The sequence below is a fragment of the Mesoplodon densirostris genome, chromosome 4 (assembly GCF_025265405.1).
Source record: "Mesoplodon densirostris isolate mMesDen1 chromosome 4, mMesDen1 primary haplotype, whole genome shotgun sequence".
In the NCBI taxonomy this organism is placed as follows: Eukaryota; Metazoa; Chordata; class Mammalia; order Artiodactyla; family Ziphiidae; genus Mesoplodon; species Mesoplodon densirostris.
Genome location: NC_082664.1, coordinates 139,197,105 through 139,223,896, shown reverse-complemented (window position 1 = coordinate 139,223,896; position 26,792 = coordinate 139,197,105). Strand labels below are relative to the sequence as shown.

General features: G+C 36.0%; 1 protein-coding gene across 1 annotated transcript in view; it reads right to left on the bottom strand.

The window, feature by feature from the left end:
* Positions 1-25,401, bottom strand: part of WDR72 (WD repeat domain 72) — a 196,210-nt gene extending 170,809 nt beyond the window's left edge. Inside the window, exons 1-10 of the mRNA XM_060095295.1 lie at positions 25,249-25,401; positions 19,361-19,467; positions 13,453-13,531; positions 12,166-12,340; positions 11,427-11,503; positions 10,268-10,387; positions 9,123-9,268; positions 8,646-8,742; positions 2,460-2,601; positions 1,595-1,840 (exon numbers count right to left, since the gene is read on the bottom strand). Coding sequence (XP_059951278.1) covers positions 1,595-1,840; positions 2,460-2,601; positions 8,646-8,742; positions 9,123-9,268; positions 10,268-10,387; positions 11,427-11,503; positions 12,166-12,340; positions 13,453-13,531; positions 19,361-19,467; positions 25,249-25,401 — 1,342 coding nt within the window. The remainder of the gene's footprint in view (positions 1-1,594; positions 1,841-2,459; positions 2,602-8,645; positions 8,743-9,122; positions 9,269-10,267; positions 10,388-11,426; positions 11,504-12,165; positions 12,341-13,452; positions 13,532-19,360; positions 19,468-25,248) is intronic.
* Positions 25,402-26,792: the final 1,391 nt, after the last annotated feature.

Here is a 26,792-nt window from a genome sequence, read left to right as displayed (position 1 = left end):
AAGTGGGATAATAACAGCACTTACTTCACACAAGACTACTGTGTGGAATAAATAAAATAATGTCCATAATTTCTTAGCACTGGCACTTGGTAGGAACCTAGGTGTTTCATACCATAGCTGTATTAGAACACAGGCTTACTGACACCCAGTTTCCACACTGCTTCTTCCTTCATTATTAGCTAAACCTAAAAAAATTGGAGAGGACCACAGACCACAAACTCTTTATTCACATTGAAAATGAGTCCCAAAGAATCATTATTACTTCTATTCCGTCAGGCACCTTCTCGCTTTATATCCACTAGCAAACCAAGATGAATATTAATTCAGATGCTAAAGATCAAATGTAGGTTTCTGCATGTTTTCAGGATAAGATAAATCAGACTAGATAAAATATGCTAAGGTCTTAAGCTTTTTTACTAACTTTTAACAGCAGCCATTGAGATGTAAAGTGGTGTATTACCTCTCCTTGCTTTATTGCTACTCACTCTATTTCAGTCAATCACTGAATCACTGAAAAGTTAGAACACTTAGTAAGTAGCCAGAGTAAGCTGAGAACAGCAATAGGCAATATAACAAGTTTTGGTGTTTTTTTTAATAATATTTGGTCTGTCAAGACCCTGTAGTCTAGTAGGGTCCTTACAATGAAAAGTGGCATACAAATTTACCTACACAGCCCCAAATCTCAGTCACCTCCTATATTTCTTTCCTTTACATAAGACAACTTACTGCATAATGGTCTTTATTTAAGAGATTTTGCTGTTGCAATGCACAAAGATGTATGAGAACACATTTACATTTCATTACCAAAAAAATTAAAAATTAAAACAGGAAGATACCACTTTCTCCTGATTGGCAAATATTAAAAAATTGAATAGCACAGTAAGTTGGCTAAGGCTGGGGGGAAAAGGCATTCTCATACATCTGTGCTAGTGGACACACATGTATATTGATGTACTTTGGAGAACATTTAAGATATATTTTCAAAATTAAAAATACACATAAAAGTTGATCTAGTAATTCTACTCCTGGAAATTAATACTATACATATACCTACATATATGTGCAAAGATAGTTAATTCTGCATTGTCTATAGTAGCCAAAGATGAGAAAAAACTTGAACACCCATCATAGGAGATTTTTTAAATTAGAATTCAATCATTATTAATCATTTAAAATTAAGTCATAAAGAATGTACTCCAAAATATTTTATTAAGATTTAAGGACATTTTAGTAAAGTGTGTAGAATGTGGTTCTATTTTTATAATATAATTAAAAGAATGTATACTGTTCTTTTGTTATATGCTTATATATGCATAGGAAATTTCAAAAAGTGTATAAAGAAACTTATTAGCACTTGCCTTTGGTGATCTTCCTGGAAGATCAAAGAAGGAGAGAAATGTATTTCTCATTGTATAACCTTCTGTTTGACTTTAAAAAAAACCTATATGTGCGTTTTACTTTAACACTAAAACATGCACAAATTTATTAGCAAATGCCTGCAATTTTCTTAAGCTTCAGTAATCTTCTTAGTATAGCTTATTAAAGTTGAAGCTTAGGTAAATTAAATAAATAGGGTCAAATAAAATTCAATGACCTTTTAGTAAAGAACCGCCTTCTAGAAGTCCTGCTTTGGCAGCATTCAAAGCCTGTGTAATGAAAATTGTCCCATCTTCACAGCCACATATTAGTTTATCAAGACTTGGAACATACTCTGATGAAGTGACAACCGCAATTCCATTCTCATCTCTAAACCCAGAGAAGTAGTCAATAATACTTTGTGACATGGTATGATGCTTATCAAAATTATCTTGAAGGGTCCAGGTGGTAGTTATTGGTATCTCTAAAGGGAAAACACATAAAAAGGGAAAATTTGGTTTATAAATTCATCATAGATATAGAAAATATTATCAAGGCACCATACCTTGGGGAACATAGAGATTCTTTTGCCATCCTAACAGTATGCTATAGGCAGAAAAGTTCTTCTGCCATCCATTGCTTTCACTCCAAATGCTATTTTATTGATTCTTTCTCCCTCAAGGAGCCTCGGAAGAATAGATGTGTATTAGTGCATTCATTTTAGACTTAAGTCAACTGAAAAGAACGGAGAAACGCTTTCGAATAGAGAAATTGGTTGAAAAGGGGTACAGGATATGGACATGATGAATTCAAAAATATGAATATGGTCTATCAGTCTATCCTATATTCATATTGTCAACATTCATTTCAAGTCAATAAAACATCATTCATGTTAAGTTGATGTTAATTTGAATTACACTTGTTGCACTGTTGTATAAGATCTATAAGCATCATGTTTATACCTACTTTTATGTTAGTATCTAATGCATAGCGGTACATGAGAACTTTTTGTTTATTTACTCATATTACTCAACTTAAAAAAAAACACTGTTAATTATAAAGTAGTTCTCAGAAAACGTGATTAGAAATAGAAATTGTCTTACCTTTAGGAGAACCATCAAACTTGGATACAGGAACATCAGGGATGTGCCACAAAGTAATTCTTCCTGAGACTTCTCCAGAGAAAAGTACCTTATAAAAAGGCTCTTTCCTTTCATTCATGTAGCCCATAACAAAGGGAAGGCTCTGATCCAAGTAAAAAAGTTAGCATTTATGTAGAAAAAATATCTTTAAAAAAATGTATATAATGGCAGCCACTGTTTTTAAATGAAGGAACAAGACTTCATAGATGAACTAAATTATTTCCATTTATTTCCCACTGTTTAAAAAATTTCAAGTAAATTAAGTGAAATAGTCCTCTTACTCAAAACAAAAAAGTTTTTATGAAATAAGAAGCAAAGTCATCAGCTAGATTTCAGAGAGTTAATAAGAATAGCTAATAGCTAATTTATTGAACATGTTCAGTGTATGTATTACATATACTGTTAGGGTCTTTGCATGTATTCAGTTAAGTAGTCCTCACAATAATCCTGTGAAGTTCGTACTATCATTGTCTTCATTTTACAGATGAATAATCTGAGAGGGAAGAGGTTAATTTATTTAAGGTGATATAGATGGCAGTGGGCTTTTGAGTCCAGTAATTCTGACTCAAGAGCCCACGTCTTGATGACAGTGCTCTACTGTCCACTGAGGAGGTCTGATTTCTTTATGATCCCTTCAGTTCCAATTGTCAGTTAAAATAGCAACAACTAATATTTGTGTGGTATTATTATGCTTTCTACTTTCTTTTGACCATTTTTCAGATTTAACATACTTGATTTCAAACTTCCCAAATGGCCACAAAGAAAAATGAATTCATAACTTACATAGATAGATAGATACTAGTAAAAATAAATGTATGTTATAATTAACATAAATATATTTATATATATATAAATATAGTTTTGTTGAGGCACAGTATGAATATTGGGTACCAGAGCTCTTAAAGATACATTTTCACTAGTGTATGGGTCCAGAATCTCCCTAGTACCTCAGTGCAGTGTAGAGGTTCTTTGGGCAGACCTGTATATAGAGATTACACACAAGGGATCAAAATGATTAAGTGATTAGAAAAACAAAAACAAAACCCTCTTTTGATGTACAAATAAAAGGCACCCCGAAAAGAAAGCCAACTGCTGATGCTAGAATTAAAGAAGCCTAAGAAAGTGATAGTTTCTAGTCAGAAAACACATGTTTGAAGGTCCAGACTTAGTTATTTTAGTGGAAAAATTCTATAATGTATCTCTAGAGAATATTAAGGGCCCAAATATTGCTACATTTAATACTTTCAACAAAGCTACATAGTAAATAAACATTATTATTATTTCTGTTATAGAGATAAGGAAACTAAGATGAGAGGAGAATAAGAAACTAATTCAAGACCAAGATATGTAATCCTCTATAGTCCCAAGAAATGAAAGAATTGAAGAAAAACAGTTCCAGTGAAGTGAGTTCTCTGAATAATTATTTTTTTAAAGATTCAGAAGGCATTTTGGGGTCTTATACTTCTCAAGGCCACCATTTTTGTAGGTGTTAGAAATGGTACAATAAAACTTGGTTAGATTGGCCTCTCAAACTCTCTCAACCTTTGGGAACCTTAAAATTGAGTAGCCCAGATCTCTCATGATTTTGATATGCGAATGACGCTCCAGAGAGGCTGGGTGGTTACTGAAGTTGGTCGCAGCACATCTCCTCCCTCCCAGCAAAATGTGCTGCCCCTACAGCCCATGCGCCCCAGATGCTGTTACTCCCTCTACGCTCACTTCTGTACTACCATTCCTCACTTGCTCACACCCACTCCTTGACACCTCAATCCTCCTCCTTTCCAGTAGTTTCCTCTCTAGTTCACATGAAAACTCCCTCAAAGCCCCTTATCATGTGATTCTGATTTTTCGTCACAGTACCCAGTACCCATCACAAGAAGTACCCATCACAAGAAGTACCAAGAGGTATTAAAATAGTCATTAACAGTGAATTAAGTTTCATTAGGTCCCATTTGTTTACTTTTTTAAAATTTCTATTTCTCTAGGGGATGGGTCAAAAAGGATCTTGCCGTGATTTATGTCAAAGAGTGTTCTGCCTATGTTTTCCTCTAAGAGTTTTATAGTGTCTGGTCTTACATTTAAGTCTTTAATCCATTTTAGGCTTATTTTTGTGTATGGTGTTAGGGAGTGTTCTAATTTCATTCTTTTACATGTAGCTGTCCAGTTTTCCCAGCACCACTTATTGAAAAGACTGTCTTTTCTCCATTGTATATTCTTGCCTCCTTTATCAAAGATAAGGTGACCATATGTGCGTGGGTTTATCTCTGGGCCTTCTATCCTGTTCCATTGATCTATATTTCTGTTTTTGTGCCAGTACCATACGGTCTTGATTACTGTAGCTTTGTAGTACAGTCTGAAGTCAGGGAGCCTGATTCCTCCAGCTCTGTTTTTCTTTCTCAAAACCTAATGAAACTTAAAAGCTTTTGCACAGCAAAGGAAGCCATAAGCAAGATGAAAAGACAACCCTCAGAATGGGAGAAAATATTTGCAAATGAAGCAACTGACAAAGGATTAATCTCCAAAATATATAAGCAGCTTATGCAGCTCAATATCAAAAAAACAAACAACCCAATCCAAAAATGGGCAGAAGACCTAAATAGACATTTCTCCAAAGAAGATATACAGATGGCCAACAAACACATGAAAGGATACTCAACATCACTAATCATTAAAGAAATGCAAATCAAAACTACAATGAGGTATCACCTCACACCGGTCAGAATGGCCATCATCAAAAAATCTACAAACAATAAATGATGGAGGAGGTATGGAGAAAAGGGAACCCTCTTGCACTGTTGGTGGGAATGTAAATTGGTACAGCAACTATGGAGAACAGTATGGAGGTTCCTTAAAAAACTAAAAATAGAACTACTATACAACCCAGCAACCCCACTACTGGGCAAATACCCTGAGAAAACCATAATTCAAAAAGACACATGCACCCCAATGTTCATAGCACTATTTACCATAGCCAGGACATGGAAGCAACCTAAGTGTCCATCGACAGATGAATGGATAAAGACGATGTGGCACATATATACAATGGAATATTACTCAGCCATAAAAAGAAATGAAATTGAGTTATTTATAGTGAGGTGGATGGACCTGGAGTCTGTCATACAGAATGAAGTAAGTCAGAAAGAGAAAAACAAATACTGTATGCTAACACATATATATGGAATCTAAAAAAAAAATGGTTGTGATGAACCTAGGAGCAGGACAGGAATAAAGACACAGACGTAGAGAATGGACTTGAGGACATGGGGAGGGGGAAGGATAAGCTGGGATGAAGTGAGAGAGCAGCATTGACATATATATACTACCAAATGTAAAACAGATAGCTAGTGGGAAACAGCTGCATAGCACAGGGAGATCAGCTCGGTGCTTTATGACCACCTAGAGGGGTGGGATAGGGAGGGTGGGAGGGAGGCTTAAGAGGGAGGGGATATGGGGATATATGTATACATATAGCTGGTTCACTTCGTTATACAGCAGAAACTAACAAACATTGTAAAGCAATTATACTCTAATAAAGATGTTAAAAAAAAAAACTCTAAAAAAAAAACAAACAGTGAATTATCTTGTGCTAACTGCCTGGATTCAAATCCTGGTTTTGGCACATACTAACTCTATTAAAAGAGCCAATTACTTGATTTAGGCAATTTACTTAACCTCTCTATATCTCATTTTCTCTAACTGTGAAAGAAGGCTAATAAATAAAAGCACCTACTATATGGGATTACTGTCGGGATTAATGAGTTGATAAAGGTAAGGTGCTTAGTATGGTGCCAGGCATTTGGGACATACTCAATAAGCAGTAACCATTCTTATTATCCATTCTCAAAACAAATGAGAAATTCACTCCAAAGCCCATTCCCAGACTCTGGGGCCAAACTGCCTAGGTTCAAATCCTGGGAATTAACCTTCCTGAGCATCAGTTTCAAACTGGGGTCATGGTGAAAACTCATGTAAATAAGGCAGTGCATATGCTTAACAATAATAAGGACTGAAAAAAAAGTTACTCATCATCATCGTCATTGTCATTACTCTTAGTTCATGCATCCAAATTCCTTATCTGCAATCCTCAGGCTCTTTCTATTCCATCTACTCCCACCTCAACACTGCAATCTTACTCCACAGCTAAGACCCTGGGAAGCCCAGTTCCTCGCCTCAGCAGCCAGGACCCCTACCACAAGTTTCAGTGATCATCAGCTATGATTTCAAGATAGGGAGATTTTCCTAAAGCTGTTGGAATGAAGGAGGAGTCCCCATTTTTTCTACTACAACTCCATCAGCAGGTAAGTTCCTGGCATCACATGAGAACATGTTACTGTCACACACTGGGATTTAATTCTATGGCATCACTCCAAAAAACATGTTTACAGTGCATAATTCTCTAAGTTCATTGTATCTATCAAACTCACCTCCCTACACCATGAAAATGCCTTCATTACCTTGTAACTGTATGAAACAATAAGAAGTCTTATATTTAGTGAATATTGGTGATGTTTTGAATAGAGAGAACAATATCTGAATTTAGTTTCTTGGCCGGATAAAGGGCAAGCAAAGGTCTACGAATGAGTAGACCAGCTTCTTTTTGTTTCAGATTATTGTATTCATTTTCACTGGCTTCCAAGTACTTCCCACTTTTAAGATACAGAAACAACTGTGGTTGTCTAAACAAGAATTATACATTGACGGAAAACTCACAAATCTATGTCTTCACCTTTTGAGACACAAAGCAAGGTGGCTTCCCATAAGATTAGTATTTTTTTAAGTTAATTTGTAATTGCTGTTCTTTTTCCTCATAGTTATGTATAGCATTGATATTTGTAGTAGACTAGAAGCTCCTAAAGGACATTTCTTATATCTAGCTTTTAGGGCAAACTGTGCTTTGTAAAAATGCATTCGGGAGCTAAAAAGGAAAAAAAGGGAAAGTCCTTTAAAAAATAACTTAAGATGCCTTTCTGAGTAAACCACAATAAAGCTTTTGTGATCAACAGCAAAACAAGGCTCTATTGCAACCCATGAATGACTTTAGAAATAGAGTTCCACACCATAACTCTAAAGTTTGTCTATGTCCTAGTGGCACTTGGAGTTCTAATTTTTGGCTGACAGTCTTAATCAAGTTTTTGCAACAAAACCTCACAGATATGTTAAAGAGATGATACTGAACCATAGGATTTGCAGCAGCTATGCTGCCTAATTAAGCAAACCATCACTGTAAAAAGTAACATGCTTCGTTGTTTGACACATCAATAATTCAAAACTCCTCCATTCTCCATGAAATACCTTTTTGGATAATTAACTGATGACTAAGTCCAATAGGTAAAAAAAAAAAAAAAACACTTTCACTGACACTAAAGTAAACTGCTTAAATTTTCAGGCTTCATAGAGTGTCAAAGATATAATTCAGTCAAGTGAAAACCCACAATTACATCCTCAACTCTCTGCCAGGAATCATAGTTATATTTGTTTTAACAAGAAAATTTATTCAGAAGAATAACTAAATGCATGTGAAAATGATCTCAATATACAGCTGCCTTAAGAATAAAAAAAAGCAGGATATAAGCCATTTGATAAAGTTTAAAAAATGAAGTAGATACATCAAAATGTTAATAACTTTGTATCAGTGGAAAGGTCAGTGGAAAAAATGTGTATGTATATATATATGGTGGGGGAGAGAGAGAGAAAGAGAGAATGAGAGAGGGAGAGGAAATAAATACGGCAAATGTTGACAATTGGTGAATCTAGGTAAAGGGTATATGATTGGTCATTGTACTATTCTTACAACCTTTCAAATATTTGAACATTTTCCAATTAAAATAAGTAAATACAAAAAATAAAAATATTCATAGTGAATATGTATGGTGGTAAAATTAGAAATTTTAATTCTTCCTTTTTTATCATTATAATTATTCCATAATAAATATGTATTGTTTAGTTAAGCAGACTTAAAAAATAGCTTTTCTAAAGGCAAATTCTTCTTCAGTAGCCATTAACAATTAGATTTAATTTTCTCGTTAACAACTTGATGTGATTCTTCAATTCAATTTTTTCAAGCCAGACTCTGTTACAGACAAAGCAACACTTATCTGAGAAGTGGAGTGAAACAGCTTTGAGGCAGTCATTCTTTTCTTGCATTACCTTATTTTCCTGCACAGAAGTAGAGCACAGTAAATGAGGATAAATGGTCTCTTTAAGCACTCTTCCATCAGCAGGGTATATGCTTTTTGAAAGCCCACTGCATAGTGAAAAATAAAAAGCAAAGTTTAGAACTTTGGGGTTCTTTATTCGTTTTTTCCCCTCCCACTTTCAAAAGCCGGATGGTACCATTCAAGTTTCTAAACTCTAGTTAGAAATTGTTGGGTTAATAATTACAAGTGACTTTTTGAAAACCCAGCACCAGCTGTACAAGTTATACATGGTTAATCTCATTCCTTCATCCCCTGCTGTTTTATACAAAGGCTGAAGCCTACCAAGCCCAGAGTAAATCTTCTAGTGCCAAAGTTGTTTTGTTCTGGTTTTTGATCATGGGCAGCATGTGGGGATTTTTCCATAATAAACCTCCCAAAGTTCATTTTCTACCTGAATGTTTTGTATGCTGCTCCCATCTGAGCCCACCTGTTCAGCAGCTGATAGATATAACTGTGACCATCTTCTGTCCAGATGATGATTCTGTGAGCAGCAAGCACCTCTCCACCAGCAAAGAACTGCCCGCTCCCACTAACTTCAGTCCAAAGGAGAGAAAAATCACAATAATCGTAAACCTAAAATACAGAATGAATGATGCCCATTAACAGAAGCTTCCAATCTAATCTACCAAGGAGAAAGATAAATTATGCTTATCAAGACTGTTTAGATAACAGTGTTAATGCAACAACATATTAATTATTAATATTAAGTATGAAGTATCATAACAGGCCACACTATACTCATGGACCAAGATAATATTTCACTAGTACTTATTTTTTCACATTTATCCTAGGTAGGTTTCAGTGGACAAACTATCTGACAGTATCATTCCAGAATGTGCCCATTAAGCACAGAGACCAAAAATCCCAAATTTTCTATGCAATTTTATTCTTTCCATATGGATAGTCAAACCTGAACATTTGAAAAATTTATTACACACAAAAGAAGTTGATACAGTAGAAATCCTAAAGTACATGTTGAACCATCTACTTTACATTTTAGTTCAAAAATATATTATAAGCTTTTAAGTAAGACAATATAGTTTTATTAACTGACCCAAGTATATGAAACATTAGAGAAAAAAAGGATGCTATCAAATGACAGTAACTTAGCTTTCCTTTCTTCTTGGAGATGTCAGTGAATATATTCACAAGAAAAGAATGTATATAGTCCCTAAAAACAAACGTAGTGACAAAGCAGAGAAAGAAAAAATATATAAAAATAAGACCAATGTATGTAGCTGAAAAGTATTAGTTTTCTTTTTAACTATAAAGTACAGGCATCAACTCTTTAAAATAATCTGAGACAAATGCTCACTATTATAATAGTTTGTTATTAATAAAATTAGGATATACTTTACATATACAATCCTGGGAAGCAAAATTACCCAGTGTAGTGAGAGGAAAACTGATAAAAGTCAGTCATAAAAGACAAGTAATTCCCTGCTGCGGTAATAATATTATAAAAAGTTTGTATCATATTTAAAACATATTCTTATAATTGTTGCACTGAACAAGATAAAAATCAAATTACATTTGTGTATCACTGGTACTTATTATGTTATTTTATAATACCTTCCAACATTTAGAAAATACCACCAGTAGAAGTCTCTCTGTATACGTGCAAAATCGTATTGTCTGGCAGTTCAGGGAATTAAGAAATTTGGATTCCTTTTCATAAACATCTTGCTTTTCCTTCAAAAGGAATAAAAACATTTTAGTACTAGTTCTAGCTAATTTATATAAAACTGTATTAGAAGACTCCTCCCCTCTAAGCCTGAAGTAGATCACACTGTTATTAAAAAAAAGCACCCAATTTTCCTTTTGAGTTTTCTGAACTAAGAAAGTTACTTTGCAAAAGAAACCATGAAAAGGAAACCCACTTGAATTCAAGAATTCATTATATACAATCATTCAACAAACATTCTGTCGGGAAATTTGTTGCAGGATACTGAGAATATAAAGATATGAATAAGTTACTGACTTTCAGATATGGCAGAAAGATAAAACAAAAAAAAGTAAAATAATTTTTAAAAAAACCTTTGCAGTACCTTAATTGCTAAAATAGAAAAACAAACAAAATGTTTTGAAAAGACAAAAGCGTAGCCAGCACAGAACACCTAGAATACTATGTTCTCAATAAGTTTCTGATAACGCTGGGTGTGTGTTTTTTGGGCTCAGTATGCCAACTCAATTCCCAGGTTTTCCCAACCAAGAAATTCTGAAGGATAGTCCAGAGTATGGGGCAGTTGAAACGGTTCTGTCAACCGCACAAATTCTATGACTGTTCTTTTGTCCATCACCTCGACTTGTAGCCTGAAGCCAGGGAGCAGCTGAATATACTGGACTCCCAGTGTATGTTACCCCCATTGCCACAGCTCACAAAGAGCCAGAAGAAATGGGGTCTTCTTCTGTAAGGGACAGAGAAATATTCCACGATGGATTTTTTAAATTAAAATATAATCAATGTTTGTGTGTGTGCGTGTGTGTGCGCATGTGCATGTAGGTAAAAACATTTGTATACATACAGAGAAAAGGTTGGAAAGATACCATGCAATTGTTACCAATGCTCACAACTTGGAAGAGAGATAGGGAAAAAGTACATGGACGTAAAACTTATATACTTCTACATTATTTGGACTTTTAACAATGAGAATGTAACACTCTTGTAATTTAAAAAATACCAATACATATGCTTGAAATTGGAGAATAAAGGATAGTTTCGCAAGCCAACCTGAATGCTGTTGATAGATGAAGAGAGATCCCATACTTTGAGCTCACCAGCTACTGACACTACCAAGAGAGAATCTTCTGTAAAAACAACAAAGGTCATATATAAGCTGACCACTGTTATAACTGGTTTCTCTAAAGATCATTTCATAGTCATTTAAGGATTATGCAGGGCATGTAGGTAGAAAATACTCAGCTGTTTTTTTTTAATTAAAAAAGTAAACATTTTAGATCACATTCTAAATTTGTTTTGCAATTTCAAAGTGACTTCCATGTAAAAGGAGGGCACCACTGAAAGCAGAACCACATTGCAAACCATCACGCTGGCAATACTAATTACGCCTTCCTATTTCAGAAATAAGTAAGGAGCTAGCCTTCCTTCATTACAGGAACTGAATTCTCTTCATTACTACATCCAGAAGATACAGCAGGGCAAATCCAAGAGTCCTGTTAATCAAAACAAACACCTGCTTGTCACTCTTAAAATGTATCAAAGCAGAACTGGGTCATGGAAACACAGTGTCTCCTCTTTCCACTTCCTCATGACCTCTTGCTGACTTTCCAGTGATTTGAACCACTGGGATGGATGTTCTCAGTTTTTCTTGATCTGGCTTAGAGTGCTATCCCTACCAGTAGGTAAAAATAAAGAAGCATTCTGAACTCTTGCCCAGTAATTTAACAAATAATTCAAAGGTGATATTTTTATATGCTATCTCTAGTGTTAGATAATACCTAACTCTTACCTTGAATTCTCATGGAGTGAACAATGCACATGCAGTTGATCCAATCCGGAGACTGAGATGATATGAAAGTGTGAATAATAACCAAACTTTTGGCATCAATTATAAGAACATCTTGATATTCTCCACAACACAGAAGCCAGCCTTCTCCTATCATCCGGAATGAGCAGTGGTAATACTATGCAAATTGAATTCAAAGCAAAAGTTTAATTATCACTAGCAATTAACATAATTTTGGCTGCGGTGAAGACTTCTCTGGATTTTAATTTTATCATCTATTCAACTAAGGTATTAGGCTAAATAACAACTAAAATTTCTTTTAGTTCAATTATTCTACACTTCTGAAGTGTTAATTTTGCCATTTAGCTGACTTGCATTTCGTCATTTTTCTGGAGAAGGGGGCTCTTTTGGGAAGAACTAATCTTATTCCAAATCATGGAAAGCTCACAATTATATTAATTCTGGAATGCTATGTAGAACTGAACAACAAAAACCAGGTTTCTTACCCTAGCAACACTGCTACATCTTAAGAAGAAATAAAAATGTTTGAAAAGCATTTGAGGAACTTTTGTGCCAAATAAATTTTGAGAATGGCTTTTATTAAAGTTTGAGTAATATAACCTACCCTTGACAAGCTCTCTCACTATTCAGGTTTGATCACAGAAAGGAGTTCATGAATGTTTCAATGCAAGTCATCAATGCTAAAAGCAACGCATACAATATAAAAAACAGTGCCAGTACCATGGAATCATGTGACTACCTTACATATGCTTGGAGTCCACATACCAAAAGCCAAAATCTCTTTTAAATATTGGGAAGTTATTATAAAGATTAAGGCTGTGCCTCTTGCTCTGTTTTCATAAATAAGAAATTCAGAACCTATCCATCCAAAAAAGGTTGAAACTGGAAGCAAAAAAAAAAAAAAAAAACTTTTTTGCTTTATAAAACTGTATGCCAATAAAATGGAATCATTTCATGTGTGTGTCATTGTGTGCATGTGTTTTGTGAGTGTAACTAAGGAAAAACAAGGAAATTGTTTTTCAAATTTATCTATGTTAGAAAGATACAGAAATAAGAGAAAGAATAAGAAAAAAAAATTGGTTGAATAGTTACTTTGGGGAAAGAAAAATGCCAAAAATAACAGATGATAACTGACAGTATTCTATTCTAATGATAAAAAAATTCAAGAAAATAATCCCTCTAAAGACATGTCTTTAAATGTGTGCTTAGCAAATGCTCTGAAGGAGCTGTAGAATCTGGAGATGTTCTCAAGGAAGTGAACATACTTACACAGATTGCAGTGTGCCTGTAAGGAAGTGTGGCCTTCTCCACGCACTGTCCATTGGTGACATTCCAAACACACATCTCCCTAGCAGAGATAACTTTGTATTATTCTCTGTCATTTCCACTCAATTGGCTGGAATAATTTTTGTGCCACCAAGTTTTTCTTTAGTGCTGCACTTAAATGCAGCCTGATCGTTTATGTGGCTTTTTGTTACAGATTACTGGGCAAGAAAATGTTGTGGTCATTAGCAGGGATGACATGCTGTATCTATGTCTTTTTGTTTTGGTAATTCCACCCTGCCACCAGCCTACAAACCTTACTTGAGTGCCAACCTGACCTACAACAAATTGTGGGGATGCAGCTATCACAGCCTGGGAGAGTGACAGTACAACAATCTTTCTATGGAAACTGCATCTTCTTGAAAATGATTTATTTTATTGAACTTAAACTACATATTCTGAAAAGCATAATACATCAAGTGTTGCATCTTCTGGAGCTCAGGTATCATTTTTATAAAAATAAACAGTGCCACCAAGAGGCCACATTTGGTCTATCATTGATACGCTTTATTTCTTTGCTTCTCCTGAAATCCTGAAACCATCCTTGCCACTAAATTGTTAGAAAATTCTCATTGTTTAGAAAACTCTGATTTAGTTACATATATGTTACAAAGATACAGCTACAGTTATGAAATACAGTTACAAATACATCCAGTATAGGGCAGTTTAAATCTGTATGATTTCAGTTCACAAAAACCAGAATGGCTGTTTCACAGTTGTTTGGTAATATTCTTCAGTTTTGACAGTTTCAACACATAAGCAAAATTTTCCAAGGAAGGAAAATGAAAGCTTTATTGGCTTTAAGGGAGAGCTGCTATTAAGAAGCAAAAGACACGGACCAATAACGGTAAATGCTATATGCATTTGGTGTTTGCAGGCTTTGGGGGTTTTATTAGCCAAACACTGGAAATCAATCTTTAAATCAATGGTTCTCAACCTAGGCTGATTCTGCCCCACAAAGGACATTTGACAATATTTAGAGACATTTTTAGTTGTCACAACTAGGAACACGATACTGGCATCTAGTGGGGAAAGGCCAGGGATGCTGCTAAACATCCTACAATGCACAGGATAGTCCCTCACAGCAAAGAATTCTTCCGTGGTCCACAATGTCATTAGTGCTGAGGTTGAAAAACCATGTCCTAGATATAGAACTAAATATTCATAGTGATTTTATTTCTCTCTGTTTATATCCAACTGTATGCCAGAAAGGATTTGAGGTAATCTGAAAAGACATGCAACTCAATTAAACAGTGGGAAAGTGTGTGTGTGTGTGTGTGTGTGTGTGTGTGTATGAAAAATAAGACAGGGAAAAAGGTAGAAATTGACATAATATATCTCAAAGGATATACGTGTGCGTGTGTGTGTGTGTATATATATATATATATATATATATATATATATATATATATATATGTAAAGAAATGGAACTTTAAGCAGCATCAATATAAAATTTTAGCTCTACAAAAAATTTGAGTTTATCAGTGTGGTTCTTAACTCTAGCTGTGCATCAAGAATCACCTGTGAATATATAAAAATTTCTCCTCAGAGATTCTAATTTCATGGCTCTGTGTTGTGGTCCTGGCATGTGGGGTTTTGCAAAGCTCCTGGTCAGTTAACCTGTTTCTAGATAACTCTATCTCTAAACCAGTGGTTCTAAAACTCTGGCTCTACGTTAGACTCATCAGGGAGGTTTTTAAAAATACTGATGTCTGGGACCCAACCCAGACATCAAGCCAGACTAATTAAATCACAATTTCTAAGGTTGGAGCCTGGGCATCAATAAAAGCTCTCCCAGTGATACTTATGTTTCTAAACTCTCTTGGATTCTAATGCCTTCCCTGTTTGTTTGCTTATCATCTTATTTTCTACCTTAAGTTGGAAAAAAATACAAAAGTATCACATAGTAAAAATTGACTCCTTGCCAATCAATTCTATTAAAGAAAGAAAAGCAAATATCTTGTATATCAACAGTAGCATTGGCATTTTAGCTGGAACTGCTCAGTTATGTATCTAATAGGAAGACATGAAAATTAACTATTAAAATGAACATTCTTCTTTTTCTTTTCAAACACTGTTCCCCAACCTTGTACATAGATTAAATCACCTTCAATTATAAAAAATTAATTTAACAATTTACAAAATTTTTTAAATTCCTAATTTTTAAATTTCAATGAAAAGAAAATCACATAGGAAAAAATCCATAACATATAAAATTAGAATATTATTACATTCCCACTAAAAACTCCTTGCGAAAGAGCCTTTCTTTCTTATTCAACTGTACATCCCCACCTGAGCGCTTCAATAAAAATTCATTCAATGGATACATAAATCAGTCACTACTCTTTCATCCACTGTCTATCTCTCAAAAGTATACTGTTTTCTCTTGGCCCTATTCTTATTCTCATATTTGTGTGCTTATAACACTGTTACCGTTTTGCTCAAATTTTAATGAAGCATCTAGAGGGAAAGGAGATACATATGAATGCTTGGTTTGCCCTCTTGAATTACAAGTCCATTACATTCTTCAAACTCACTTTTGTCTTTAGTTACACTTTGGGGTTTTCTTTGGCATTCTCAAGCTCCCATCTTCTTACGCCTATTTCTTAAATGTTAGTTTTCCTTAGTATCTTAGGCTTTCTTACATTCTCATATTTCACACTCTCTCTTGATGAGTCATCTACTCCCATGACTGCAGGCACCAACTATATGATGTTGGAAGCCCAGACCTATTCACTGGACTCTAGATTTCCACATACAACTAGTAATTAGATGTTTCCACCTGGATGACTTGCAGGACTTCACACATCTCGTACTTAAAATGAGGCACAACACCTTCCCTCCTTTGTTCTCATTCTCAATGAATGGTATCATCACCAATGAGTTTCCCAAGTCATTCTTGAACTCAGACATTCTCTCACTGCCCCAAATGTGGGGTACCCACTATTTCAAATATTTTCCTCTAAACCAGCAGCATAGCACTCTCCAGGAACATGTTAGAAATGCAAGTTCTTGAACCTCAGCCCAGACCTACTAAACCTGTATCTCGGGAATGGGGCTGAGAAATCTGTATTTAAACAAGCTCTGAAAGTGGTCCTGATGCAGGCTTAGGTTTAATGAACACTATCCTAGACTCTAAGACTCTAAGGCTGGGTGCCTGCCTGCCTATCTCTCTAGTATCATCTCTTGCTGGTAGTTGGAAATTTTATTAATAGTAATGACTTGCTTTATCAATGTCAAGCCTTTTTTGCCTTAAGGTTTTATTAACTATATATATTTATTAATATAATATTAAAATGGCTATATTAACATTAATTTCATTACTATTTGCCCAATAAATCTCTTTCCATCCATTTACTTTTAACTTTTATATATCCTTATGCTGTTTTTGTTTTTTAAATTGTCTGACAATCTTTGTAATTTAACCGATGGACTTAGTCCCTTTACTTAATTGAGATTACTGGTTTATTCAGATTTATTTCAATTACCTTATTTTTTGCTATTTGTCTCGTTTATTGTCCCCTTTAGATTAAACAACATTCTTTATCTTTTTTTAAATTGGAAGTTATATATTCTGTTTCTTTCATTTTTATTTCTTTTGTCTGTTCTCTTAGCAGCTACCCTGGAAATGTCAGCATGTATATCTAGCTTAAAGGCTAAGGTTAATCACCATCCTTACCCACCTCTAGAACACCAGAACACGTGGAGTCTGATCACTACGCTTATGATATGCAGTTGTTGATTAGGATTTTGTGTATGTGGGGGGGAGGTGGATGGGAGGTACATATAAACCATATTGTAATATAATCTGTGCTTATTTAAATTTTCTAAAACTTTGCTGGGTTTTGTTCAATATTCCTTCTTCCATCACATCTTCCTTCTGAAATCATTATTCTTACTGAAAAATATAATTTAGAATTTCATTACTTACAGAGGGTCTGTTGGCAGTGAACACTCTCAGTATTTGTCTTAAATGTTACTGTTTTGCCCTAATTTTTTGAAGATGTTTTTGCTAGAGATATAACTCTAAGTTGATAGATATTTTCTCTCAACTTTTAAAAGATATTTCACTGCTATCTAGTTCTCATTTTACTGTTAAGAAGTCAGCTCTCAGTTTAATTAACTTTCCTTTAAAAGTAATCTGCTTCTCATTGCCTACTTTCAGGTTCTTCTCTTTTTCTTCGGCATTCCGTCATTTCAACATCAGGTTCCAGGTGTTTATTTCCTTTCATTTATCCTGGAATTCACTGGGATTCCTGAATATTAGGATTTTTGCCTATAGATGAAGTAATACTAAGTGAAAAAAATGAAAAACTAAGTCAGGAAGCAAGTCATGATCAGCATGAATCTGATAACGTTGGAGCAGAAATGCTAAGCCAACGGTCACTTCCTGGGACTTCTAAGAGCTAAAAGAAAAAAATAAAAATTCATTGTTACTTAAGAAGTAATAGGTCGAGCCTAGTAATTTTAACAAGTTTCAGCAGATTGAATTAGGATTTGCTAAGTATGCAGTAGCTAAAGTGTAGGTACTGCCAAAGGAGAATCTCATAGATGCAAGGTGTCAGACCCCAAAGAAATAGAGTTCTAGAAAATTCAAATCATCTTGGAAAAGGAAGACCAACCAGACTCCTTGGCTCTTTAACAATCATATTTACAGGACTTATACAGCTGAATTCATCTATCATCAAGAATATGTCCATTAACCCCTAGTTTCTTTTTTGGAGCTAGACCACTGTGGACAAAAACCTCAAGGTGGAACTCAGTTATACTCTTCAGATCTATTTCTCACTCAGCTATTAATTTTATCAACTGTGCAAGTAGTCTCAGAAAAACTAACCATCCCCCAAATTCTCTAGATTGGGAATAAATATCTCAGCCTATGTAGCAGGCTTCAAGGCAGCCCTAGTGTACAAAAGCTAAGCAGTTGTTTAAAAAGAATGTACTAGGACATTTCATTTTAGCTTCATCCAAAGTTCAGTCTCTCTAAGTATAACAATTATGCCTTGCTATAACCTATGAGAATAGGTATCTCTTTGATGTCTGTACCACTGGCCATTTTGTTAAACTATTCCATTTTTAAAAGTTGGACACTTGATTCCTCATTCTTCTTTTGGGTCTCAGAATTCTAAGCCATATAATTTCTCCTTGGGTTAAAAACAAAAAATGAGGAGATTCTCTTGTTTCAACCAGCAACTCAATCCCTCCTTCACAAACACATGCTGAATGGATTCCGCATTCTTGAGTATACTTTGGCAAACATCTCATCAGCAGAGTAGTTCACAGTAGCTCTTCCATCAGTGGGGCTTTTTCCTACAGCTAAGTCATCTTTCATTGGAACAAACCTCCTTCCATGAAAGTACACCCAGATCACTATGTTTCTTCTCCTTCTCACTCCCACTTACAAGTGAGTCCTCTCCTCTGTTTTAAAATGATATCAGACAAGTGTACAACATAAAGATCGTAACTGCTGAATTGTTTCATGAAACTATGAAGGCTTGCATGGATTTGCTTAATAGCTCAAAGTGAGTTACTACATTAAAAAAGACAAGCGCCCAGACTTTTCCATTTTCAGTTCTATAATAGGTGGCATTTGCTGACATCCTTTACACAATGAGGCAGCCACAAGGCCTGATACACGTTGGGATGTCTAAGATTGGGAGTCACAGTACTGATTACTTTCCTTGGGACTGTCACACAAGTTATTCAACCATTCAAGATCTAACTTTTCCTATATGTAAAAGGAATATGTTAATCACTAAAATTTCCTTCAGCCCTAGAATTCTGTATCCCATCAGAGTTTTTAAAAAGGGAGAAGGAACAGAAACAGGTGCACAGTTCCACACATCTTACCTACCCATTTTCAGCAGCACTAACTATGAAGGGCTGTTTAGAGAAGTCTCTTGCTCTCGCCAAACACATCACTGAAGCTGAGTGACCAAAAAGAAGTTCTTTGGCCGAAATCTGAAAATGATGAGGGTAAGTTTTTAAATAGCTGTAAACTTTTTAGTAGAAGAATATAACATGGCATTATATAATTATTCATAATTCTAATTAGGAATGCTGTTATATTATGTTTTTGCTGTACATAAGTTTCAGGAAAACTGATATATGGCATATCAAAATCCCCAGAATAATAAACTTCTAGGTAAAGGAGCTGTGTTATACACATTTTTTTTGTTTTTGGTTCTGCATCTGTCATGAAACCTAGATGATTGCTGGACCTGTTTTACAACATCTAGGTTTTGAATACAAATAAATCAGTGTTGACGTTTATTACGCACAAAATGTGCCTCAAACAATAGAAGCATATTTATGTGCAGATTTCAGAATTCAGAACTGAGTTTACAAAACAATGCAGAGAAAATATTACCCCTTTTGTAACCATTATAACACCTTATTTGAATTCCTGCCTCAGAAATAGTAAAAATTAACTTGTCAACATTAGAAATAAAATTTTAACTAAGCCAACTTAGTTAAAATGCCATTTCAAAATGCCAACTTTTTCTCCTATGTGTGATTTTTAAAAATGACACCAAGGACTAATTCTTCCATTATCTCATGTGTGAAAGAAGTCTGTTCCTCATAATCCAACCATAACAATAAGAACAAATTATTTCATAACACAATTGTTCTCTGCCTTCCTCTTATTTCTATATTAATCAGAAATATTTCTTTAAAAGATCTGTTACAGAATAAATTTCTAGTGCTAGAAAGAGCATTTTGCAGTTGGTTCTAATCACTTACAATCCAAGTTCTCTACCTTCCTCCTGGGAAATACAGGTTCCATTTCAGAAAACAACCTACTATCTTTCCCTATCATCACACTTGGGAAAGCGTACCTCTATGAATTTAACCCTTGTCCTATACATTACAGGCCAAATTAAGCAATGAGTCAGGGCAAATCAAAGATACTCCTCCTCCAGAGAAAATCCACTATGGACAAAATGTCAGAAGAGAACACCATTGCCTTTCATATGAAGTCTTCATTCTGCTACTAACTCTTCACATGTAGTTGAATAAGCTGTGACAATTCACTATAATCTCCTCATTTTATCACACATTCTGCTGTGAAGAATAACAAAAACCTCTACAATCACACCTAGTCATTGCCATGATGAAATCCAGGAAACCTTTACCTCTATTCGTGGGCTCCACTTTTATGAAGCATTGGTCCCCCTCACTCCCACCATAGCACAAATAGAAAAGGGAAAAGAACACACAACTTGATGAGCATATACCATACTCCAGGCACTCATGCAACTATGAACAGGATTTAATCCCCATTTCACAGTTGAGGAAATTAGGGCTCGAAGAATAGAAGCCATTTGCCCAACACTACAGAGTTGGTAAATAACAGACCTACATTTTGACCAAGACCTCTATTCTTTTTCTCTACTCAACATTGCTATTCTTCATTTTGTCACTGTTGTGTTTCCCTCTGAGTATAAAACAGGAAGAAAAATAGGACATACTGATACTATAAGAGAATATACCTGAGAGAATGTTCAGAGTTCACCTTTTTCTATGCTCACAGGTATGATGAATACCAGCAATCAATACCAAAAGGCCCAAGTGATGCAGTTCCTAGCATGGGACTTGGAGAAGCTCCCCATGGGCAGACCTCACAAAGTTTTGGGGAAAGCACAGGGCTTTGGGAGTCAGACCCTGAGCCTGGAAGCAGAATGCTTAACCTAGATACGTGATGAGCAGCCCAGGACAGGGAGACATTTATTCTCCAGCTCCCCTGCACCCTGCCATCCCACCACCCATGGACAGGGAAAGTCCGAGATGTGTACACAATCCCCTAATGAATGCTTGGATACTCCAAGATGTACAGACCTTAAATCAGCTTCTTTCCCTCCCTTTTCCTATTCTCTAATCCTCTCTATTTCTTATACAGAAACATGATACTCTCATTCTAGCAGTCCTACCCATCACCCAAACGCCAAATCTGGAAGGTATCTTTGGCTGTTCCTGCGTCTTTAGCTCACATCCAACTGGTTTCTCAGTTCTGTCCATACTCTCCTCTTAACATCATTCCAGGTTTCATCTCGTCTTCATTCCCATTGCCACTGATTTGGTTCATAGTCAAGAACTTTCCTGACTACATTACTGTAGAAGCCTCCTGCCCAAAGTCCCTTTCCCTTACCTCATCTCCTTCTCCCTTCAGTGTGCTCTTAATACCAAGTGATATTCTAAATTACAAATATAATAAAATAGTATTATGTCATCTCCTCAAAATCCCTTAATATTACCACTGCTTTTAATTAGCACGTAGTGTTAGCGATTGCTAGTTAAACAAACAAACAAAAAATCTAATCTCCTCAGCATGTCAGATTCCACGTTGAGTCTGCTCTGTCCTTTCCAGGTGTGCCTGTCACCTCTAATTTGCCCTTTATATTCCAGGTCTGCTCAACTACTTTCACCAGTTCCCTGAAGGCAAAATAGTCCTGCCTTCCACACACACACTTATCATTCTGTCTGCAATCTCCTCCCACCTGCTTTTCCTGTTCAAGTCTGATACATCCTTTAGAATTCAGCTCAGGCATCACCCTCAGAAAGCCTTTCCCTTGAAGAGCACACTTCTCACTGATCAGGATGGCTATTAAAAAAGCAGCAACAGCAATAGAAAATAACAAGTGTTGGTGAAGATGTTGAGAAAATGGGAACCCTTGCACACTGCTAGTGGGAATACAAAATGGTGCAGCCACTGTAGAAAACAGTTTAGCCGTTCCTCAAAAATTTTAAAATAGGGCTTCCCTGGTGGCGCAGTGGTTGAGAGTCAGCCTGCCGATGCAGGGGACACGGGTTCGTGCCCCGATCTGGGAAGATCCCACATGCCGCAGAGCGGCTAGGCCCGTAAGCCATGGCCGCTGACCCAGTGCGTCCAGAGCCTGTGCTCTGCAATGGGAGAGGCCACAACAGTGAGAGGCCCACGTACCAGAAAAAAAAAAAAAAATTTAATAGAACTACCAAATATTCCATCAATTCTACTTCTGAGTACAGCCCAAAAAAGTGAAAGCAGGGACTCAAACATATGTTTATGCACCCAGGTTCATGGCAGTATCGTTCACAATGGTCAAAAGGTTTGGAAGCAATCCAAATGTCCACTGAGGAATGGATAAACAAAATGTGGTATATAAATACAATGGAATGTTATGGAGCCTTAAAAGGGAAGGATATTCTGACATATCCTACAACATGTATGAGGACATTGTGTTTAGTGAAATAGGCCAGTTGCAAAAGGATAAATACTGTATGATTCTACTTATATAAGATACACAGTAAGGTCAAATTCATAGAGACAGTGTGTATCCCACCACTTTACAGCTTCCTAATTACATGTCTGTCTCCTACACTAGACTCTGAGAAACCTGAAGGAGGAATCTACACCTGTGACAAAAAGCATCTGTGTAGTTCGTCTAATGACTGCATAAGTGAGTGTCCTTAGGTTTGTTTTTCCACTTTATTTGGTGGTGAGTGAGCGTTTAAGACCACAGAGCGTGATTATCCTCTTACCTAAACCATTTTGGAGAGGGGAAGAAGCTTTCCACATTTAGTACAAGGAAGAAAGAAAGAGCTCCCAGTTCATTTTATACCCCGCCTCCCTGCAGTGTCCTTCTCCCCTTCCTAATGTCTTCCCCTGCTATGCTCATCGGCCCCAAGCTGCCCTACAGCCACTCAATCAACCACGTGGTCATAACCTCTCTTAAAATCTCTCTTGTCTTCAAGGCCTCTGTTCTTCTTCCTTTGGCTGAATTATTCCTTTATCTATATATTTTAAAACAAAAATCAAATTAAACTACTAAGCATTAAAATATCAGTGATGGAACACCCACTTGACTATCTTACAGATACCAAGAGGATTTGTTGAGAACTCAAAAATTCCCTGATTTTTGAAAAGCCTAGAATCTTCCCTGCTAATAGTTGACCCATTGTCATGTAGGGGCAAGATTCAAAGGAAAAATAAGAGAAGGTGTTCATTCTTTCTGGTCCTATGATTAGCCATAGAAAATCTCAAGGAAAACTCTTATGTGGAAAATCTCACACCCATACTAATCAATATCTTACTTGTGTTACTAACTTTTTCACAATGTCCTCACAGTGAATTTCCAAAACATAAAACTGATCCAATCTCCTTCTTAAGTCTTCTCAATGACTCTTCTTGTTCCTTACACCCCTGCCAATCTGATTCCCATTCCCACCTCATATTTCTAACTGTGATTTCTCAATATCAGCAACTATTAGAATTTGGGGTGGAATAATTTTTTTGCTGTGAGGGGCTGTCATGTACACTATGGAATGTTTACAGCATCCCTGACCGCTGCCCACTAGATGCCAATAGCATCGCCCTTTCCATTGCTCTAACCCCAAAAAGAAGACTTGCTCCTAAGAAAAGCATGAAATAACTATTCCCACTGAAGATGAAGTACAGACTGACCCCCACAAAGAGCACCCTGTATTATAACATAACTGCACTGGCAGTTACTAGCCTATGTCCTTCCTCTACGACACTGCGACCAGTTGGGCAGCCAGTACCAGGTCTTCTCATTCATGTTTGAACTCAGGTACCCACCGTACTGCCTAACTTATAAAATGCACCCAATAAATGCATGTTGAATAAATACCAGGAACATATGTAAAAAGATATAGATGCTAGGATTCCAAATTTCTTAAGCTTATAGCAACCTACATATTATAAGACAACTACTTCAGCCAGGAAACACTACACTCCAACATGAAAAAAAGTAGCAAGATAGTTTAAGCCACTTAGGATTTTAAGTTTAGACTGTAAGAGATAATAAAGGCAAGGGCCAATTTCAAAACTCAGCTGTTGCAATAATACCCAGTCCTTCTTTTAGGAATGTTCATAAACATTGAGCTGAGCTGGTCTGCTTGCAGTTTTTGGCAGTCCTGTAGTGTAACTGCTCAGTGATGGCAGATGTTAATTAATTACACTATAAAATAGAATTACAATTAATTGTTAATTTAGGTTTTAAAGTGACAAACTTTAAAGGCTAAAAATAGTCTTTGATCTTTAACAGGCTTCCTAATGAGGGCAGTATACTTTAAGTACATCATTAGTTTAAGTGTTCAAATTGGGTCTAGAGGCTCCTAGAGCTAAGCAAATATCTGTTCCAATATGTTAAATGTTTATGAGTTGGGACAAGGACAATTAATTGCTAATCAATGGGCCAAATCCTAGGTGAGGCCAGGTTCTGAAATAGGAGGACGACAATAGTAAATTGGATTTAGAGCTTTTCGATGTGACCTGTCAAAATCACAGGCAAGCAGAGACCAAAAGAATGGCAAGAAGGCCAAACTGGCAGAAACACCCAGATAATTAAAATATTACTCATTTAGTTAATAGTGGTTTTCATGGGTGCCCTTTGTTTAGATTAATGAGCCATAATTTTTAGAATTATACTTACATGTCCGTAGTTCAGTTACTTAAATATATAATTCAGGATATAAAATAGTAAAACTCAGCATAGCTTAAAGGATGATAACACTTAACTGGTAGCTAAGATTGGTGCTATTCATAATATAATTTTCACATATGATCTTGATCCATCATATAATACTTCATTTTTCCAAATTCAGAAGTAAAACCCATTTATTACTTTGGTAAGTACCTTTTTAACAACCATGCAAAACTTCCACTGTCATTGCAGGTATAAACAGCAAGCTGTGTTTATTTTATGAGCTCTATCTGCTTCAATAGTAATAGTTTTCACTAACCTTTAGTTCAGATGAGAGATTCCAGAGGCAGAGTTGACCCTCTTGACTTCCGGTCACAATCATTTGCTGGTCATCAGTGATCATGATGGCAGTGATGCTGTGAGGAGGTGCCTTCCTTCCCCAGAGTGCCACCGCCTGTAGGGAGGACCTCATGGTAAAGGAATCCTGGACACACAGAGATGGGGAAACGTGTACACAGTTATCTTTTGTAAATTTTGAAAATTGATCATCTCATAAATGTTTATGATGACACAAACTTGAACAATGTGTTCTCTCAGAGCTGTGGAGAAAGGTGTGTCCCCGTCAAATAGAGAAGAATGTAGTCAGACATTGAAATTACCATGCCCATTGTTAATTAGCCAAAGAGGAATGTTTTTTATTCCAGTTCTTGATGATTGATGCTAACCAAGAGAAGGATAGGAATAGTCTACCCACCCCACACCCAGCTCTGACTATGGGTGCCCTTACCCACACCAAAGTCCAGCTAGGCCTTTCAAGAATAGAGTTGTCTACACACTATAATTTGAAGATAACTTTGCAGACTCTTTCCCCAGAAATGTCACCTCGTCTAAGTAACAAATATCTGAACTTTACTATTAAAAAGTAAATATTGGGCTTCCCTGGTGGTGCAGTGGTTGAGAGTCCGCCTGCCGATACAGGGGACACGGGTTCGTGCCCCGGTCCGGGAGGATCCCACATGCCGCGGAGCGGCTGGGCCCGTGAGCCATGGCCGCTGAGCCTGCGCGTCCGGAGCCTGTGCTCCGCAACGGGAGAGGCCACTGCAGTGAGAAGCCCGCACGCCGCAACTAGAGAAAGCCCACGAGCAGCAACAAAGACCCAACACAGCCAAAAATAAAGTAAATAAATTTTAAAAAATAAATAACTAAACCTCAAAGGAAAAAACAGTCTATTGTAGAATCTTTAAGTTAGAGGAAAAGTCTGTGATGTGGAGAAGAAAGTCATGCCCCAGACAGAAGTATACTGTCCCATTTCAAATAATTATATGTCTAGACAAGTTGTAAAATCTTTGAAAAGGGATTATAAACCTCTAGCACAGCCCTCAATTTATAATTATTATATTCCAAATTTGAGTGCCTGAATGATATTTTGGAATGTCTAAAACAAAACTATGGATAGATGTTTACAGGCCCTTAAATGGTTTCTAAATCTGGTTTAATTGAAAACAATTTAAAATAAACAGTTCCATTGGAGGGAAAAAATGGACATTAAAAAAGAAACATTTCCACAGACAGGGATAAAATTACAGACTATATTATAAAGGTCAAACAAATTTCCCTCATTTGGATCTAGTCACAGTACTGAGTCACAGTACTAAGTACAACATTTTAGATTCTGATATTGTATTTTGTTACTTATATAAGGAATATATATGATCAATATTATATAATCAGTATAGCTATCAAAATAATTACATAAACACACACATATACATACATACAAACTTTACTCTTAAGTGACTTTCAGATAATTTCTACACAAATTTTTGACTGCAGCCTACCAAAATATCACAATGAAGTCTTAGA